Genomic DNA, 19,179 nt, shown 5'->3' on the forward strand with positions numbered 1-19,179 from the left:
CACTCACTAACTTTTTGAAATGTTGTACAACTGATAAAAAACATAATTAAAAAAATTATAGAACTATAAATACTGTGACTGACTCCGTACTCAAGAGGAGTATGTCCACCGTATAAGCTTCCCTTGCCCTGGTGCCAGCTCGACCCAAGATCCCTTAGCTCACCCATTCACTTGTGGAGACATAGTCTAGGGTGGCGCAAAAACATCAACTGTTTTTTTGAAACACCGGTACAAAGAGATATACACTCTGTGGACAATCCCCCCTTCTCCCTAGCAACTAATAGCTGATTTCATTAACTCATAAGCTAATCCACATAAACGTATACATCCTATACTAGTTTACTCCCAAGGCAGACAAACAATAGAAGAATGGGATACAGCCACTTAACAATAAACACATAACAAACCCCACCTCAAACTATCTAGCAATGGTCTATGAGAGACTCTTACAATATTTTATCATTCTGAAAGGTGGAATTATTGATCTTCATATATTTCGTGAGGGATATTGTTCATAAATATTACTGTCTTACGTGAAAGAGCCTCTCCATTCTTTCAGCATCCATCAAGTAGTTGTCCATCATTTTCTTGGTCACCCCATGCCCCTAATAGACACAGGGCGACTTACACATAAGAGGGGGCTGGGGATAATAATTTGCTAGAAACAACCAATAATGACCTATAGTTCTTTTACTTGTACAAATATGAAGATTCTTCTTGGCATTGGAAACTCCTCCACTTTTACAACTTTTACACTTTTACATTCTCTTCAAGTAAAAATTTGATATTGATATTTTTTATTACCCTCTCAGGGCTGTGGGTTTCCCTTAAGCTTCTCCCAGGAGATATCAATCAGGTACAGAAGGAATATTCTCACCTAGTGGATCGATCTACTGCGGTGGCCCGGAAAATGGGATTTCCAGAGATTATTCTGCCTGGTATGTGTGTCTCAACATACAGGGTTAATAAAATAGCCCCATAGAATTCTAGTAGCTGGCTTCATAAATGTGTTCTATCATGTTTTTACAGGAGATGTTCGTAATGACATTTATGTTACACTGATCCAGGGAGAGTTTGATAAAGGAAAGAAGAAAACCCCCAAGAATGTGGAAATCATGATGTCTGTGCATGATCAGGATGGCTCAGTGTTAGAGGTATCACTGTCTTATATTTGGATGGTCACTGTCAGGTCTTGTAAAATCATATTGTGTTTTGCTGTTTCCTTTCTTAGTAGAAATCTCTGTTACAGTTTGTTTATTGATTCCAGAAAGCTATTGCTCCTGGAGCTGGACAGGAGGGGATGCCAGAATACAAGTCTGTTGTATATTACCAGGTCAAGCAGCCATGTTGGTATGAAACAATCAAGGTAAATCATTTTATAATTTTTACACATTTTCTTTTTTTTATTTGACTTGTAGGTTTGTTCAATCTTAGCGTTCTCGAAAAAACTAAAATAAAAAACTTTTAATAGGTTTTTATTTTAGTAGGTTCTAGTTGTACAGTGCAAGACCTATTCCAGTGTTTGCATTTGTAGCGCTACCCCAGCAGGAGCCTCTTAGACTGAAAGCAGTTGTAAATTCAGAAGGTTTTTATGCATTAATATATATATATATATATATATATATATATATATATATATATATATGTGTGCAGCAGCCCCTCCCAATGCTTACCTGACCTCATTGTCAAGCCAGTAATGTCCATGACTGTCTAAGCCATCCAGTACTCCCCTCCTCATTGGCTAAGACACAGCAGCGGTGCCATTGGCTCCCGCTGCTGTCAATCAAAGTCAGTTAGCCAATAAGGAGAGAGAGGGGATGAGGCCGAACAGCAGCCCCATGTCTAAATGGAGCCACGGAGCTGTGACTCAGCTCGAGTGCCCCCATAGCAAGCTGCTTGCTGTGGGGGACTCAAAGTGAGGGAGGGGCCAGGAGAGCTGAAGAGGGACCCGAGAAGAGGAGGATCTGGGCTGCTCTTTGCAAAACCAATTGCACAGAGGAGGTGGGTATAATATGTTTGTTATTTTTATTGAAAAAAAAAAAAAAAACAAGACTTTACAATTGCTTTAACGGTCTCTTTCCCAGAAATTGGTGAAGAGACAGTCAGACACATTGCATTTCCACACTCTTGTGCTCAGTAAGTAGCCTAGGGGGATGTCTTTTATGTTTTATTTGCTGAAGAAACTTGGATAGGGTGAAGGGTGGCATGGGATGAAGGATAAGAAAGGTAGCATGGAGTCCAGTTCTTGAAAGGACGCTTTAGAGAGAGCAGACCTTCTAAAGATAGGACAAAATGGCACGCAGCCAGTAAGGCTCTGAATTCAGGCCCTACACACAATGTCATAAGATGATCGATTGCCTCCTTCCAATATCCACCAGGCACTCTTCAGTGAGGGGCAAACAATTTATGGTATTACAAGACAGCTGAACACCCTCCCCTAACTTACACCAGGTGCTCTTCATCGAGCTCTTCAGACCAAATTTCCAGTCCAGTTGATGAAATAGGCCCTTCTGCTATGCTGCAGCTAAGGCCTCAATGACCCTCTAGCAATGTTCCAGCTGACTGCCCGGGGCTCCTGCTGCATGATGGGACCCAGGACCTAATCAACTCCTGTTCCAGGCTTCAAACAACCACCTACTAGGCACACCTCCCCAGAGATTGGCTGCCCCCCCCTAAATATTCAGACTGCTCTCTTACTTAGCAGTTAATCCATATTTTGCACAGTATCACATATAGAACAGCTCGTGTTTTGGGCCTGCTTATGACAACAATATAGAGGGAGTTACTTGTATTACCATACAGCTCTCTTTGCATACTTTAAGAAATGACCCTTCTGGAAATGTTGTCCTCCCGGCATAAAGGCTGGAGCTTTCTTCTTAAAATGTAATCTAAGGAGCAGTGATGTTTGGCGGTAAAAAGCCTCTTTAATAGATACTGAAGTGGAGTCATGTACCATAGACTATGTCATTACCACAGGTAAAGTGTATCTAAACTATTCCTTTAGGAGGCAATGTAACAAGTTCACTTTACAGGAGGAACAATAAGCAGACTGTGCTTACCTCCCTCATGCTCCCCCAACACTATTCCTGTGTGAGTTTTAGCTTTCTAGGTAAGTCCAGACCAGGGTTTCTCAACTAGGGTTCCTCCAGAGGTTGCTGGGGGTTCCTTGAGCAATGACCAATTTCTGCATCTCCGATAAGTTCCCACTGACACCATTAATCTTTTTAGCTATTTGTAATGGGGTAAATCTTCCCAATGACCACAAGTGTAAGGAGCATTCTGCCCACTGACTATCACACCAGTGGCGGCTGGTGCTCAAAATTTTTGGGTGAACAAGGGGGGGGGGGGGGGTTTGGGACTTTAAATGAGGCGTGTGATTGAAGATGACCATAAAAAGTTGTACATAAAGTATATGTGCATACACGTCCAAACAAAGAACATGAAATAGTACACATGTAATCTGATTTATTATGTATGCACAATTGTGACATCATAAATACAATAATGACATACAGTAGATCCGAATAACATAGCATATTAAAACAAGTACATAACATAATGGGTATGGTATAGGTCATAACATAACGTAACAAAGTAATAGATACTCCATAGTAATTGCATCATGTATGCTCTACGCGTTTCGTGTATTTATAACACTTCCTCAGGAGATGGTGCAATGGATTCACTATGAAAAAAGGGGAAATATCATGGAAGTCATAATGCATATAACAATATGAACACCCAATTAAAATTATGTTATTTTGTTTGAAATTGCTTACAATGGAGTAAGAACCGTTGTCTCAAGGGATCTGCCATGGAGGGGCCTCCATACCGTCTGCCCCGGGAGCTGAGGGAGCAGTACCAGGCACGCATGGGGGTGAACACAGAGTTTGCAGTAAGAGAATCTAGGTAGTAGAGGAAATCAAAAGCATCTCAATGAGTCATCCAATGTAGTATCTATAATCGGATTGAATATGTATATTGCACAAAAGTGTGCTTTACATTACTAAAAGTAATAAAGTGGTCAAATATAAATTAGAGAAAATTGATGAACTCCTGGAGCCAAAGATAGAAAGCATAAGTAAGAAAATCAGCCTGGAGTACCCCGTAAAAGGAATGTAAGGATACTGTGAGTATCAATGATAGTGAAACCAAAGAATAAATGAGTAGTGAACATGGGGTGAGTGTCAAAAGTAGCCAATGTGACCCAAAGTAAAACCTATACCAAGATAATTACATAGTGAAGTGTGATATAGAAACAGCATGGAGAAACCAGACCACTAAATAAAAGGATAAAAGACGTGAAGGAATGAAAAATGTGAATAGAGTGGCCAGAATACCAAAGTGTATTAACAAGTAGCCAAAACCAAATCACTGTGCCAAAGGATGAAAGGGCGTAAGGGAGTGAGAACATAGATAGAGTAGCTGGAATAACGAAGTATATTACCAAGTGTGAATAGTACCTTAGAATAATAATCCAGGAGAGTAGTGTTCAGCCCAAGACATACACCGGGAAAGCTCCCAGCGTCACGCAGCCACTCCAGAGAAGAAGCACCGGCGGCCGCCATCAATAGCCGAGCGTGAGCCGGCGCCTCGTGGAGGGACATGGATGGTAAGTCAGCGTGTCGGTCAGACCGCCCACACTGCGGCGTCTTAGCAGACACGGAAGGGGCGTGGCGCCGATGCGTCATGGCCAGACGCCCCCACCCCCGCATCACTAGGATGGAGGAGGAGGGGGAGGGGAGCCAGGGCGCATCGCAGCTCCCGGGGCAGATAGACAAGGAGGGCAGCAATCAATAGGCAAATTCCAAGGAAAGGGGGGATGGTGCCATGCTATAAACCGGAAATCAAAATTTTTGGGGGGGCGCAAAAAGAAAAATGTAATAGGTATTGCTTCGCGCCAAAAAACGCAGTAAAAAAATTGCGTGACTTTGAAGCTGTGCCCCCTTCAATGCAATGAACACTGTGCTGTGCCCCCTTCAATGCAATGAATACTGTGCTGTGCCCCCTTCAATGCAATGAACACTGTGCTGTGCCCCCACAATGCAGAGTTCAGCGTGCATGCCCCTTTCAATTCAGAGCGCCACAGCATTGTCCCCAATCACTGCAGAGCGCCACAGCATTGTCCCACAATGATTGCAGAGTGCCCACAGCATTGTCCCCCAATGATTGCAGAGTGCCCACAGCATTGTCCCCCAATGATTGCAGAGTGCCACAGCATTGTCCCCCAATGATTGCAGAGTGCCCACAGCATTGTACCCCAATGATTGCAGAGTGCCCACAGCATTGTACCCCAATGATTGCAGAGTGCCCACAGCATTGTACCCCAATGATTGCAGAGTGCCCACAGCATTGTACCCCAATGATTGCAGAGTGCCACAGCATTGTACCCCAATCAATGCAGAGTGCCACAGCAATGTACCCCAATAAATGCAGAGTGCCCACAGCATTGTCCCCCAATCAATGCAGAGTGCCCACAGCATTGTCCCCCAATCAATGCAGAGTGCAGCGTGCGTGCTCCCTTGAATTTAATGCACTTACCTGGCGGCGGCGGGTTCTTCCCTCCTCGATCCAGTCCGTCCTCTCTGCGGCGGCGGCGGCGGGAAGGAGAGCGGCTTCTCCCTCGTCCTCCGAGCGGCGATGACGGTGAGTGACTGACTCACGCACCGGCACCGCCCCCATTGTGACGTCAGGGATCGGATGTCCTGGATGATGATTGGTCCAGGCTGGAAACTGGACCAATCACAGCCAGGATATCCGAAAGTGGGGGTGTCCAATCGCAAGGACTTGCGATCGGGTTACGCCCCCAGAAGGCTGCCGATCGGCGCCTCTTCTGGGATGTAACCCCACCCCCCCCCCTAGCCACCACTTCCATTACAAAGGCCGGCGAACCCAATTTTTTTTTTTTGTAAAACTTTATTTGTTCGCTTTGTCATTTTTTTTTTTTTTTCTTTTTTTTTTTTTTTTTTTTTTTTAGGGGTTGGGGGGCGGTGCCCTGGCGCCCGCTATGCACGGGCCGCCACTGTATCATACTAATGTATTATGAGTTGTAGATATAGTAATTTTAGCAGGGGTTTTCTGAAAAGGGAAAGTTATTCTAGTGTTCCTATGGGTTGAGAAAGGCTGGTCTAGACTGACACAGGACTATGCAATTTACACTTACAACCTGGTGTCATGGACTTAAAGTCTAATTGTGGAGTGAAGTTCCACTTCCAACCAGTCCTAAAGTTTTTTATTAATTTTGCGGTTGGTTACCTACAGCATCCAATCAGGTTTCAGCATTCAATAGTGTAATGCAGTCACAGGTATTGAAATACAACTTATTCATTGGTTGTTGTAGGTTATTTGTGTCAGTCCCTTGTTAAAGTAATTTGTCTTGCAGGCTTAATTTTTGTAATTTCTTCCAAATTTTTAATTTTTCTTTTTCTCTCTTGTGTACACAGGTCTCCATACCAATAGAGGATGTCAGCCACTGTCACCTTCGTTTCTCATTTCGGCACCGCTCATCTCAGGAATGTAAGCATCTGTTTTCAGTAAAGCATGTTATAGGCTGTTGTGCTTAAAGTGACCCAGAAAGCTCATATGGTATTTCCACTGTAAGTAACATATGGGCTGTAAAAAACAATTACTGTATCTCCAAAATGCCCCAACATACATTATGTTGCTCATCTATGATTAAACTAGAACTATGGCCCTCAATTAAAAAAAAATGTGCTGTGCCACTTCATTATAAGTGTATCTGCACTTATAGTTTTCTCCTGTAAAGTCTCACAAATGCTATAATGATCCCCTGTGCGTGTGCGAGAAACCCAAATGGGACAATAGCTCTATTGTAGAAATGGATAACTCATTTGAAGCCTTGCTGCCCTTTAGGACCGGGGGTTGTCCTCAGAACACTATAGAGATAAATAAAAGAGGGTGCACTGGTTTAGTGCATTATCCCACACATTTTATTAAAAGGAATAAAATAAATACTACTCACAAAAATACGTAGTAAAAGCACTCATCTGACAACACAACTTGGTAATCTCCCAAACTCTCTGTTTACCCACGTATAGGGGAGACTTCACTGGGGTCCCTGCTGGCTATGATGAAGAAGGACATGCCTTCGAAAACACGTTAGCCAGCAGGGACTTCGGTGAGGTCTCCCCTATTCTTGAATGATCGAAGAGTTTAGGAGATTACAACCAAGTTGTGTTGTCAGATGAGCGCTTTTGCTACTTATGTTTGTAAGCAGTATTTATTTTATTCCTTTTGTAGCACGACCCCCACGGGGGCTGCTGAATATGTTCACTTCCTCCGCACTCCCTGGACCCTGAGGTGACTCCGACCCGCTAGACACTATTGTTTCAGACATATTAATGCAATAATATCCGTGACACATGAGTATCAGTATATTAGTTTACTGAATTCAAATAAGAGATTAACAGATATACTTTCAACACAACTGGATAGGCAACAGAAAATATAATGAGATTTTGACTCTCCGGGTCCCAAATGCAAATATGGGACCCAAGGCCCAAAATCCGAGAATGACAATATAGCAAATTATAAATAGATCCAGAAATATCTGAATATATATATAATATTGTAAATTACCCAAAAGATTTGTGAGAGTGACTGTCAGACAGTTCAGTCTAAACTGACTGTATATAACTAAAATTGATCTATCTAACTCACCTAGGTGTGTGTGTGTGTGTGTGTGTATTAATTGAACTATATTTCAACCTTCAATCTAGTAAATGAAATAATGCACTCTAACACCTGTAGGGGGCCCCCTTTAGCAATGAATTACTAGAGTCACTGTCCTAGCAAGACCTTGCAACTCTTCGCCGGCAGCTGGAGCTCTGGTCATTTATATAAATGACATTTGTAATCCACAGGGAAAGGAGTATTAGTAAATCCAGGTTCTGCTTAAGCTAGGTTCAGTGTGTGTATTTTTAAGTATACTTGCAGTTCTCCAGATCACCATGCACTACAGAATCTCAGGAGGATGTCCGCTGACAACCATCTCAGCCATTCAGGGTTCTCCCTTCTTTCATGCTGCATCACAGACTCTCTCTCCGCACTCATGGCAGTTAGGCCTCTCTCACCCAACTGTGCACTGCTTCTGTCCAACAGGCCTCTGCACAGGGCTAGTCACCTCACAGTGACTCCCGCTGTCTCTCAGATGCACTCCTTCCGCTCAGGCCTCAGCCTCTGCTTGTTCCACTCACAGCGGCAGTCCTGCTCCTCTGTCTGTACCTCCGCTCTCCACAAGGTCCCCGAAGCAAGAGCGCACATCTGACTCCACCCCCTATTTATCTTCTCCCTCATAATCCTCGGCTCCCTGGGAGTATAGTTCAGCCAAGTCCATCCTGCATAGTCTTCATACTTCCTCAAACTATATCTCCCATAATCCAACTCATCCCTCTCACAGGAGGAACCCACACTGATCACAAAGGAACAATACTTCAGTTTAGATTATACCGCACACCAGTTCTTCACCTGGCTACACTTTTAATAAAATTTTTGGGATAATGCACTAGGTTAGCGTACCATCTTTCTTTTATCTATCTCTATAAAGTCTCACAAATACCTGCTGATCCTGCCAGTTAAGTCTACCTAAGGCAGATTCTTGTGATGGTATGGCACCAATGCTGCACTGCTCCTGAATTCAGAGCACGCACATGCTATGCTCATATAGGCTGTTCCTGATTGTACTACAGTGGAATGAAAATATTGTTGTAGTGGATGTCGCTATCAGCGTTTTCACTGCTAATGCACAAGTCTGTAGCTTGTCAAACAGCACCTTGCCACACCTCGCTGGCCTACTGTTTTCTGGATTGAAAGCACTGCTTTTGCTATTGAAACCCTCCCATTTTGAGCTGCAGCATCTGGGATGGGGAGCATGTGAGACACAAATGACGGATGATTGCTTAGTCAGGGAAGCAAAAGAAAGTATTGAGGCTTGCGCATTACATGGTAAATGTATTTAATGGGACTTGTTAAATTATTGATATCAACTCTTCTATGTCCTTTTACTGCAGCTCGTGATAAATCAGAGAAGGTGTTTGGAGTGGCTTTTGTCAGACTGATGAACCACAATGGCACAACACTGAAAGACGGTATTCATGACCTTATCATTTATAAGGTAACAATTTATTATTGTACAGACAGGTTGGGGGAAATTTACTAAAGCTGGTGCACCCAGAATCTGGTGCAGCTGTGGGTGGCAACCAATCGGCTTCTAACTTCAGCGTATTCAATTAAACCTTGACCATAAAACCTAGAAGCGGATTGGTTACTATGCACAGCTGCACCAGATTCCCTGTGCACCATTTTTAGTAAATCTTCCACATTGTGTCAGGTTGGACAATACAGATAAATGTTGCCCAAAGCAACCAGTCAGGTTATAACTTTGTTTAAGTAATCAGCTGATTTTGACAGCTTGAACTCTTATGTTTGAGATGTGTGTTGCCTGAGTCTTATAATTGTGTTTAAAGCTGGTTGGGAAATTTTTACAGAATAAAGCTGTTAGAGATACATTATATTTAGTTAGCTAAGCAAAAAAAAAAAGACTGATATCTATCCTACCTGTTCTACATTTTTCAGAGCAATATAATACAATCTTCTATATTTGGTTAAAAAAAAAAAAATAATAATAAGGTCTTCTGGTTTGTTACTCAGGGACTGCCTGTATTTTGAAGTTTTTGTATTAGGTTAGCCTAATTTGTAAAAGGCAAAAGATTTATTCGATCTGAAGAGAAACCAGAGTAAGCCTAATTTGTTAATGTTCACTGGAGACACAGAAGACTTGTTGAGATTATTCTCTGCCTGTAAGAGGTTGGGCACCAAGAAAGTTTTGCTTCTCTTCTATTGGCTGTTGTCATGCTTATATTGTCATGCACTATATTGTCAAAAGTATTGGGATGCCTGCTTTTACACGTACATGAACTTTAATGGCATCCCAGTCTTACTCCATAGGGTTTAATATTGAGTTGGCCCATCCTTTGCAGCTATAGCAGCTTTGCTCTTCTGGGAAGGCTGTCCACAAGGTTTAGGAGTGTGTCTATAGGAATGTTTGACCATTCTTCTAGAAGCGCATTAGTGAGGTCAGGTACTGATGTTGCACGAGAAGGCCTAGCTCACAGCCTCCACTCTATTTCAAGTTCCTCCACCCCAAATTCGCTCCTACATGTCTTTTTGAACCTTGCGTTGTTCAATTCACAGTCATGTTGGAACAGGAAGGGGCCATCCCCAAACTGTTCCCACAAAGTTGGGAGCATGAAATTGTTCAAAATGTCAGGAACTAAGAGGCCAAGCCAAACACCTGAAAAACAACCCCCCACCATAATTCCCCTTCCACCAAATGAATTGGACCAGTGCACAAAGCAAGGTCCATATAGAGATGAATGAGTGAGTTTGTGGTGGAGGAACTTGGCCTGCACAGAGTCCTGACCTCAACCCGATAGAGCACCTTTGGTATGAATTAGAGCCAGGCCTTCTTGTCCAACATCAGTGCCTGACCTCACCAATTCACTTCTGGAAGAATGGTCTAATATTCCCATAAACCTACTCCTAAACCTTGTGGACAGCCTTCCCAGAAGAGTTAAAGCTGTTAGTCTGTAGGGTTCAATATTGAGTTTGCTCACCCTTTGCAGCTATAAGACTGGAATGCCATTAAAAGTTTATGTGCGTGTAAAGGTAGGTGTCCCAATACTTTTGACAATATAGTGTACGTTCATCCCAGAGGGTTGCAGGACCTTATATAAACTTAACAAGAAAATCATTTCACATACAGTCTTTTTAAAAAAAGGTAAATTTCTCTTTTGTTCATTGACGGCCACAGCTCCTGATCTTCATAACCATTGGGTTATACTACCTCCTACAGGAGTAGGACACTAGGCCAAAAAAGAATCTGGCTACGCCTTTGGGCAGTCCCAGGGGGTATACTCCCTGCTATTGTTACTCAGTTTTTTTTCTGCCTAGTCAGGAGTAAGGACCTAGTTTCTTCCTGGGATCTCTGGTCCTGCCAAATTTTTTCTTTTAGATAGAAATTTTTTCTCCTGGATTTTTGCTGTGAGATCTACAATCAACTGCCGGACTGGGCAACGAGCTGGATAATCTAGATCCAGTGGTCACCCCAGTCTGACCAGCGAGTGCAAGCAGCCCTCAGCTCCGTGCTAGGTTGGCCGTGACATAGCTCCACCGGGTGGGGGCTGACCTGCGAGTTAAACGTCTTCCGAGGTTGCATACAACCAGGTCTCAGCCCAAGTGGCAGTTCCTCCTGGCCAACATCCTCCCCATTTCAATGGAGAGGGGTTCTGTCTGGAGCAGTGCTCACCCCATTCCTGGTATAGTGAATAGATGTGGGGTGGATGTGGGCCCCTCCTTGGGACAGTCAGACCCCCGGGTTCCCCTTCTTCCCATCAGGCACCCCCTTTTCATCTGTCCCCCAGGGCAGGGCGCTATACTGGTGATGGGGGCTTGGGGGTGCAGTGACCAGACGGTCAGCTGTGCAGAGGGGGGTTGTTCCTGGTGGGGGCTCCTGCCAGGGCTTCCCATCCTGCCTGGGTCTGTCCTTGAGGCCTAGGGATCCCTCCTGGGTCCCTGAAAGTCTTGTGGTGCCACACGGGGCCGCCATTTTCTTGTAGCCTGTGTGTTTCTATGCATGGCGGCCATGTTTGTGTAGTCTGGCGGCCATTTTGCGGTGGTTTTCCATTGAAAATAGCGGTGGCCATGTTAGTGGAGCCCTGTGGGCGCGATTTTAGCGGTGGGAGCCCCTCCTGATCCCCTGGTGCTGACTCCTGGATATTTTTACTTCCTGATGATCGCGCATGCAGTGCAGATTATCCTGGTGACTGGAGGTACCTGTTTCAGCTTGGTGGTGAGTCTGGTGGAGTTCTCTCCCTCTCTGCTGAGGATTGCTTGGTGCTTTGTGCCTGGCGACCAAGAGGTGCTGCCAGCACAGAGGGGGTTGTCTCTTGCAGGTTTTTACACCTTTTTTGTGGGATCCCCCTGGTGACTCATGGAGTCTCTGGAGCACATCTCCCCACCTGATCCCCTCTCTGAGGCTGCGGGGCCCTCCGGGTCTCAACCATCCATGGATGCACTGATGGCGGACTGGAGTCCTTTTTGGAGGTCCCGGGTGGAGGTGGCTTGCAGGCGATGGGCTAGCAAAAGGTGCCCCCCGCCTTCCCCTGCCTCATCTGTCTTATCAGATCCTGAATCTGATTCGGCCGCCACAGATGTGGGTCACCCTGCTTGGTCTGCAACCACGTGCCCGAAATCCTCTGATAGTGAGGATGATTCCTCCACATCTGCAACCGCGCACAAAAAGATGCTGGTGGACACACTGATGGTATCTGTGCGTAAGACCTTAAAGATGGAGGATGCAGCTGTGAGGGACGTGCAGTCAAATTTGTCACTAAAGAGTTGGGATGACCAAAGCGTCCCCTTGGGGTTCCTAAGCGATTTTCTAGGCATTACCCCTAGGAGGAGCCCCTATTTAAGAAATTGACTGTTCCACCGGTGGTGGACCTTCCGGTTTCCAGGTTGAACAAGGCAATCATGATTCCGGTTGAAGACTCCCCAGCCTTTAAGGATCCTACTGACAGGAAGGTAGAGGCTGTGGCCCACAATATGTACACTCTGGCTGGTTTGGCACTGGGGCCGGTATTCACCATTGCCCTGGTGTCACAAACTCTTACTAAGTGGTCTAAGCTTTTACGCCATTACCTGGAGGGGGAACCGTTCCCCCCCCCCCCCCCGCCTTTGCTGAACTGGCAGACCAGCTGGTCTAGGGGCTGCAGTTTATCTGTGATGTCTATTGGCATGCTGCTCCCCTAGTGGCTCAGCTCTCTGTGTCTTTTGGCTCAAATGCTGGTCTGCGGACCAGACTTCTAAAAAGGCCTTGACTGTATCTACCCTTTCAAGGAAATCGCCTGTTTGGAGCTACCCTGGATTACATCATTAAAGGTCTCACAGGGGGGGAAGAGTACCTTTCTTCTGCAGACTACTAAGAGCAAGGAACCTCGTCATAGACGTGGGACCTCCTTCTACGCTCATAGGACATTTTTTCGTCCCTCAGGGTTGACTAACAAGGGCTCAAAGCCTTTCAGGGCCAAACGAACCTGGTCTGGCAAGTCAAGAGCGGGCTTCTCCAGACACACGGGGCACCTTGTGGGTCCACAAAGTAATTTGGTCCGGCTACAAGATCTAGCTTTGCATGCGGGTGCTGGACCTGATGGTTTCAACCTTTTGAGGCGGTTCCGTGTGCACAGTTCCATAGGAGGTCCCTGCAAAGGGAGATTCTGGCCAAATGGGACAAGACTCCGCAGTCTCTGGACAATCAGATCTGGCTGAGTCGGGGAATGAAGGAGTCCCTAATATGGTGACTTCATTCTTCGTTGCTTCGCCTGGGCAAATCCTTCTTCCCCTTGTATTGAACAGTGGTCATCACGGATGCCAGCCTGTCTGGCTGGGGAGGCATCCTCGGCAAACATTCTGCTCAGGGGATCTGGACACTGGAAGAGTCCAGTCTGTCGATCAATGTCTTGGAACTCTTAGTGATAAGGCTGTGTCTGCTGATGGATAGAGGTTTGTCTGAGTCATGTTTCCAACGCTGTTAAAAGCTAGGAAACCTACTTCTAGGAAGATCTACCGTCATACGTGGAAGACCTACATTGCGTGGTGTGAGTCTCTTGGGGTTCATCCTCGCTCTTGTTCGGTGGCTCAGATCTTGATATTCCTTCAACGGGGGTTGAGCAGAAACTGGCCTTGAGTACTATTGAGGGTCAGGTGTCAGCCTTAGCGGTCTTATTTCAATGACCCCTGGCCACATACTCACTAGTGTGTACTTTTCTTCACGGAGTTAGGCACTCCAGTGCGCGGCCTCTGTTGCCGCCGTGAGACCTTAATTTGGTGCTCTCATTCCTCTAGAAGCCTCTTTTTGAGAATCTACGGGAGATTCCCCTGCATATGCTGTCCCAGAAGGTGGCCTTTTTGGTGGCTATCACCTCTGCGAGCAGGGTGTCGGAACTGGTGACGTTATCCTGTCATTCACCGTACCTTGTCATTCACAGAGATGAGGTGGTTCTTCGCCCCTGTCTGTCGTTTCTCTCAAAGGTTGTCTCTGATTTTCATTTGAATGAAGACATTGTGGTGCCTTCCCTTTGTCCCAGGCCTAAACATCCGAAGGAAATTGTCTTGCATGACGTTGATGTGGTCCAAGCAATTAGGGTGTACCTGGCAGCTACTTTCAGGAAGTCAGACTCCCTATTTGTGCTCACAGATGGGCCTCGGAAAGGGTTGTCTGCTTCCTCTGCGACAGATGGATCAGAGACGGTGATTCAAACCTATTCCATCAAGGGTCAGGGTCCTCCTTTCCCTGTTAAGGCGCACTCTGCTTGGGCTCTTAGTGCCTCCTGGGCCTTCCGTCATCAGGTGTCAGTGACGCAGGTTTGCAAGGTCGTCGGTGCACACGTTCACAAAGTTTTATAATGTGGATGTGTTGGCATCTGCGGATGCTTCTTTTTTTGGCAACAAGGTTTTGCAGGCTGCTGTTTAGAGGACCTGATCCTCTTCGAGGGTGTATTGTTTGTTTTTTTTCAGATGGGCTCCAGTTCTTTTGGTTGAGCTTCTGTTGCCTGGTTGGCAACTGTTTAGCCTTGTGAATTTCTTTGCTGTTCCCATCCCCCCCTGTTTAACACTGCTTTGGGACGTCTCAATGGTTATGGAGATTAGGAGCTGTGTCCATCAATGAATGAAAAAGAAAATGTGGTTTTTGACTTACCGCAAAATCCATTTCGCTGATGTTCATTGATGGACACAGCACCCTCCCCTCTGTGGAGTTGTAATTCTTCTGACATTGCTTGTAACTGTACCTATTTCATGGAGAGGGAGTATACCCACTGAGACTGCCCATAGGCATAGCCAGATTATTTTTCTGCCTAGTGTCCTACTCCTGTAGGGGGCAGTATAACCCAATGGTTATGAAGATCAGGAGCTGTGTCTGTCAATGAACATCAGAGAAATAGATTTTACGGTAAGTCAAAAATCCCATTTTTTTTTTCTATCCTTTTTAGTTAACGTAAAAACTTTTTTTTTGCTTTTTTTGTTTTTTTTTATATATTTATCCTACTATATATTATACTTTAAATGGTTTAAAGTGGATGGTTTAAAGCCAGATACAAAAAATAAATATTACAGATCGCAAGCTCTTGGATGAGGTGCCTGCATGGGTTTCTTTTTTCAGGTATTTTCTTGAGAAATTCTGGGAATTAGTTCCTTTCCTTGAGTGGCTATACTCACTCCAGTGTATCTATGAAAGGAGCTATTGTAGCCTGGCTGATCTTCAAACCTGTTTTCCTTTATTAAAGTGGAACTACACTACATCTGAGCACCACAGACCAAATACGCTATTTGATGAATTTTTTATATTTAAAAAAAAAAAAAAAAAACACGTGCCTATCCATCCATGTCTCCATACTTTTTGTGGAGAAATCACTTTGAAAAAACACCCCCTAGCATTTTCTGTGCCAATTTGAGTAAGGGCAGATGATTCATGTAGCATTTAATTCCTGGAATATATCTGCCCTTAGCTCAGGTATACGGACAGGGGGGTGTGCTTAGCTGAAAAAAAAAACCCTCCTCTCCTCCTCCCCTCCTGAAGACTCCTGGGATGTGTGACCTCATTTGCCTAGGCCTGGAAACCGTAAAGTAACTTATGAAATGTTAAAAAAAAAGTTTAAGAAAAGTAATTATGATAATACTTTCCTATCTATTTACTAATCCTAAAAGCATAATCTTACAAATAGTCAATGTTGATTGTGAGAGTAAATCTTTATTACATGTAGGATAATGGGATTAGTAGTTTATAAATCAAAGATAGGATTGTTTTTGTTTCCAGTTTAGCTCACAGTGAAAGTGACAAGAACACTGAACTTTTGGCAAGATCACTAGATATTTTATGTACTTGCTAAAAATGTTCTTGGTCTGAAAAATTAAAACAATTGCAGTCACCACATCTGGCATCATAAGAGGCAACATATTACATATTTGGTCTTATGTTCAGTCGTGCTTTAAGTTTTAGGTGTGCCATATCAATAAGTGTGCTGACATTTGGATTTTATATTTAGGGTGACAGCAAAAAGTCAGATGATGCCAAGCTTTACCTGTTGCTCCCTGCGACTAAGGAGGAAGAAGAGGAAGTCCGTTCTCCGCGAGGACATGCGCCCACCCTCACCCCGACGAAGGATAGCTTCCAAATAACCACATTGATCTGTTCCACTAAGCTCACACAAAATGGTGAGGAAGAGCACAACATACTTAAAGTGATTGTAAAGTCTTGTTGTTTTTTTTTTTCTAAAAATATAAAAAAAAAATTCTACTTATCTCCTCTGTGTAAAAGCCTGGGTCCTCCTCTTCTCGGGTCCCTCTTCAGCGGTCCTGGCCCCTCCCTCCTGTTGAATGCCCTCACAGCAAGCAGAGTTTGCATTCCCATGGGATGTGTGGGAATGCAAGATTTAATTTATTTTTTTTAGCTGCAGATGTAAACTTTAACTTTGTGCTAGTTTAGGCCCAAAACTAAATTTTTGTCTTTTTTTTTTTTTTCAATTACTCCCTGGCAGTTGATTTACTTGGCCTGTTAAATTGGCGGTCAAACCCCAGGCCTGTTTCTCAAGCACTCCGCAAACTCATGGAAGTGGATGGAGGTGAGATCATGAAGGTGAGTGATGAGTAGAAGCTTTGGAATTCTCATGTTGAATTTAGTGATATTTGCCAGTGTGGGCTGCACAATATCACAATGTTTATTTCAGGTAGATATTAGGGAATTTATCAGTAGCATGCCATTATTTGGGCAGATCACATAGTTTGCAGGTAAATCCTATTTCTCTAGCGCTCATTGACAGACGTAGTCCTCGGTGATACACCACCTTCGGGTTATGTTGCCTCCACAGGAGCAGGACTAGACAGGAAATTAAAAAGCTCTGGCCACACCCTAGGGGCAGTCCCAGAGGGTATATCCTCTCTCTCTCTGCCTCAGCAAATCAGTTATTTTCTGTCTAGTTAGGAGTAAGGACCTAGATACCTTGCTGGGATCTTAGGTCCTGGCAAGATTTTTTTCTTAAAGGATTTTTTAGACAGCTTTTTTTCTCCAGTGTTCCTGTGAGATCTTCAAGCAAGAAAGCTGAACTGGGCGACGGGCTGGATGTTGAGATCTGGTGGTCACCCCAGTTCAGCCTACGAGCGCGTGCAGGCCATAGCTCCGCGCTGGGTCGGCCGCGACAAAGTCCCATTAAAGGACTGACCCCGCGAGTTAAACGTCTCGCTGAAACGCCAAAGACCATGAGTCACGGCGTCCATATCGGTCGACAGCCCTCCCGCCCCGGTGGAGAGGGGTACTGTCAGGAGTTGGTGCCCGCCTGGTTCCGGTATGGTGAGTAGCATGTTCCCCCTTTTCCCCTGACGGGTCTTGTGGTGAACGCGGGCCCCTCTCTGTATGGTAAGATAGAGTCCCTCTCTATCCTATAAATGACACAGATCCTCCTACTTTGAGTGTGATTTTATGTGCAAAAAGCCAGGAGGCTTGGTTTGGGAGCTAACAATCTAATTGTATACATGTTAAAAAGATTATAATCTGTGGCATTCTGGGAATCTTACGGTGATAAGAATAAGCTACCTACCAGTCAGAAGCCACGGACATGTAGACTGCCTTCCTAATCAGATCTCCAGCTATTAGCAGGCCTTCCGAATGGCCATGCGGTCCGCCAGGGCCGGTACCGCCAACCACGCCAAAATCCCCATGCAGAGAGAGTGTTGTGTGCCCTGCAGCACACCGCTATTCAGTACAGGCCGCCGCCATTTTTTTTGCTGGATCGCACGAGCCGCCATTTTGGCGTAGCCTCGTGTCTCCAGCATGGGGGCGGCCATGTTTGAGGTGATCCAAACACCTCGTGGAGCTAGGGGAGGCGCCGGAAGGCGTGCAGAGGGGCGGAGCCGCCTCCTTTCTTCCTGGGCAGCCAGCCAAAAGACTTCCTGTTTGTCAAGACAGCGCTGTAACCTGTTGCAGTTAAACTCTGAGCATCAAGTGGTGAGCCTGGGGGTCTATCTCTCTCTCTCTCTCGATCGATAGGGATCCCTAGCAGGTAACACTAAGGGGCTTTTTGTGGCGCTGGGGGTCTGAAAAAAAAAAAAAAAAAACGTTTTTTATTTTTGAATTATATTATCCAGGAAGTGACTGGAATTATCATGGACCCTGCCACACATGTGTAGAGTCATTTACAGCAATTTTGGAGTCTATGGTGGCTCGGGTGGAGGCGGCCTGTCAGGGACGAGGGTCAAGGAAGCGACCCCCGCCTACCCCTATACTATCTGACACCTCTGACTCTGATTCAGAGATGGTCACTGCAGTTGCAGGTTCCTCTGCAAAGGCTGTTATCCCAGGTAAAGCCCCCTCAGACAGTGAGGAGGACGCTTCTTCTCCTGCTATAATTCAGGAAGAAGCATTGGTGGACGCACTAGTTGTGGCAGTGCAGGAAACCTTAAAACTTGAGGCTTTACCGGCAGAGGCAACTGAAACAGAGATTCCTTTTGGTACTAATAAGCCCATCAAAACGGTGAAGGTTTTTCCTGTACCCAAATGTTTTGGTAATCAGATTAAAGGAGAATGGGAGCATTCTAAACGTACCTTTACTATTTCCAAGCGTATTGCTAGACGCTATCCGTTTGAGGAATCCATCATTAAGAAATGGACGGTACCACCAGTGGTGGATCCACCTATTTCCAGGCTGAATAAAGCCACGGTTATCCCAGTGGAGGACACTTCGTCCTTTAAGGATCCGGTGGATCGAAAGATGGAAGCAGAGTCCCGCACCATCTTCTCTCTGATAGGGTCAGCATTTAGACCAGTAATTGTTATTGGTCTAGTTTCCCAGACACTTACGGAATGGGCGAAAATGGTACGCCAAGACCTTAGGGGAAAAGATATTCCCCAGGAGATATCTGATAAATGTGTGGGAACAGAAAACGACCAGACTTTCTCGGATGGTCGGGGCCAGATACCTCTAGGGACGCCTGGTTCAGATTCTATCAGCGCCAGTGGTCCTAGAAATTCTAGGCTGGCCTCCTCAAGCCGGCCTGGCCGACTTGGACATGCTAGTCGCAGACGTTCCGTGGGAACTTCGTCTCAGGGAG

The 19,179-nt window shown here is 45.1% G+C and overlaps 1 protein-coding gene across 2 annotated transcripts in view; it reads left to right on the plus strand.

Moving 5' to 3' along the window:
• Positions 1-19,179, plus strand: part of DOCK5 (dedicator of cytokinesis 5) — a 220,632-nt gene that overhangs the window by 130,563 nt on the left and 70,890 nt on the right. For both annotated transcript variants that reach the window (XM_082254554.1, XM_082254555.1), the window contains 7 exons: positions 813-938; positions 1,030-1,154; positions 1,268-1,366; positions 6,444-6,516; positions 9,030-9,133; positions 16,122-16,290; positions 16,614-16,711. In XM_082254554.1, the coding sequence (XP_082110680.1) occupies positions 813-938; positions 1,030-1,154; positions 1,268-1,366; positions 6,444-6,516; positions 9,030-9,133; positions 16,122-16,290; positions 16,614-16,711 (794 nt within the window). The remainder of the gene's footprint in view (positions 1-812; positions 939-1,029; positions 1,155-1,267; positions 1,367-6,443; positions 6,517-9,029; positions 9,134-16,121; positions 16,291-16,613; positions 16,712-19,179) is intronic.

The sequence above is a fragment of the Pelophylax lessonae genome, assembly GCF_965119305.1.
Source record: "Pelophylax lessonae genome assembly, chromosome: 4".
Taxonomy (NCBI): domain Eukaryota; kingdom Metazoa; phylum Chordata; class Amphibia; order Anura; family Ranidae; genus Pelophylax; species Pelophylax lessonae.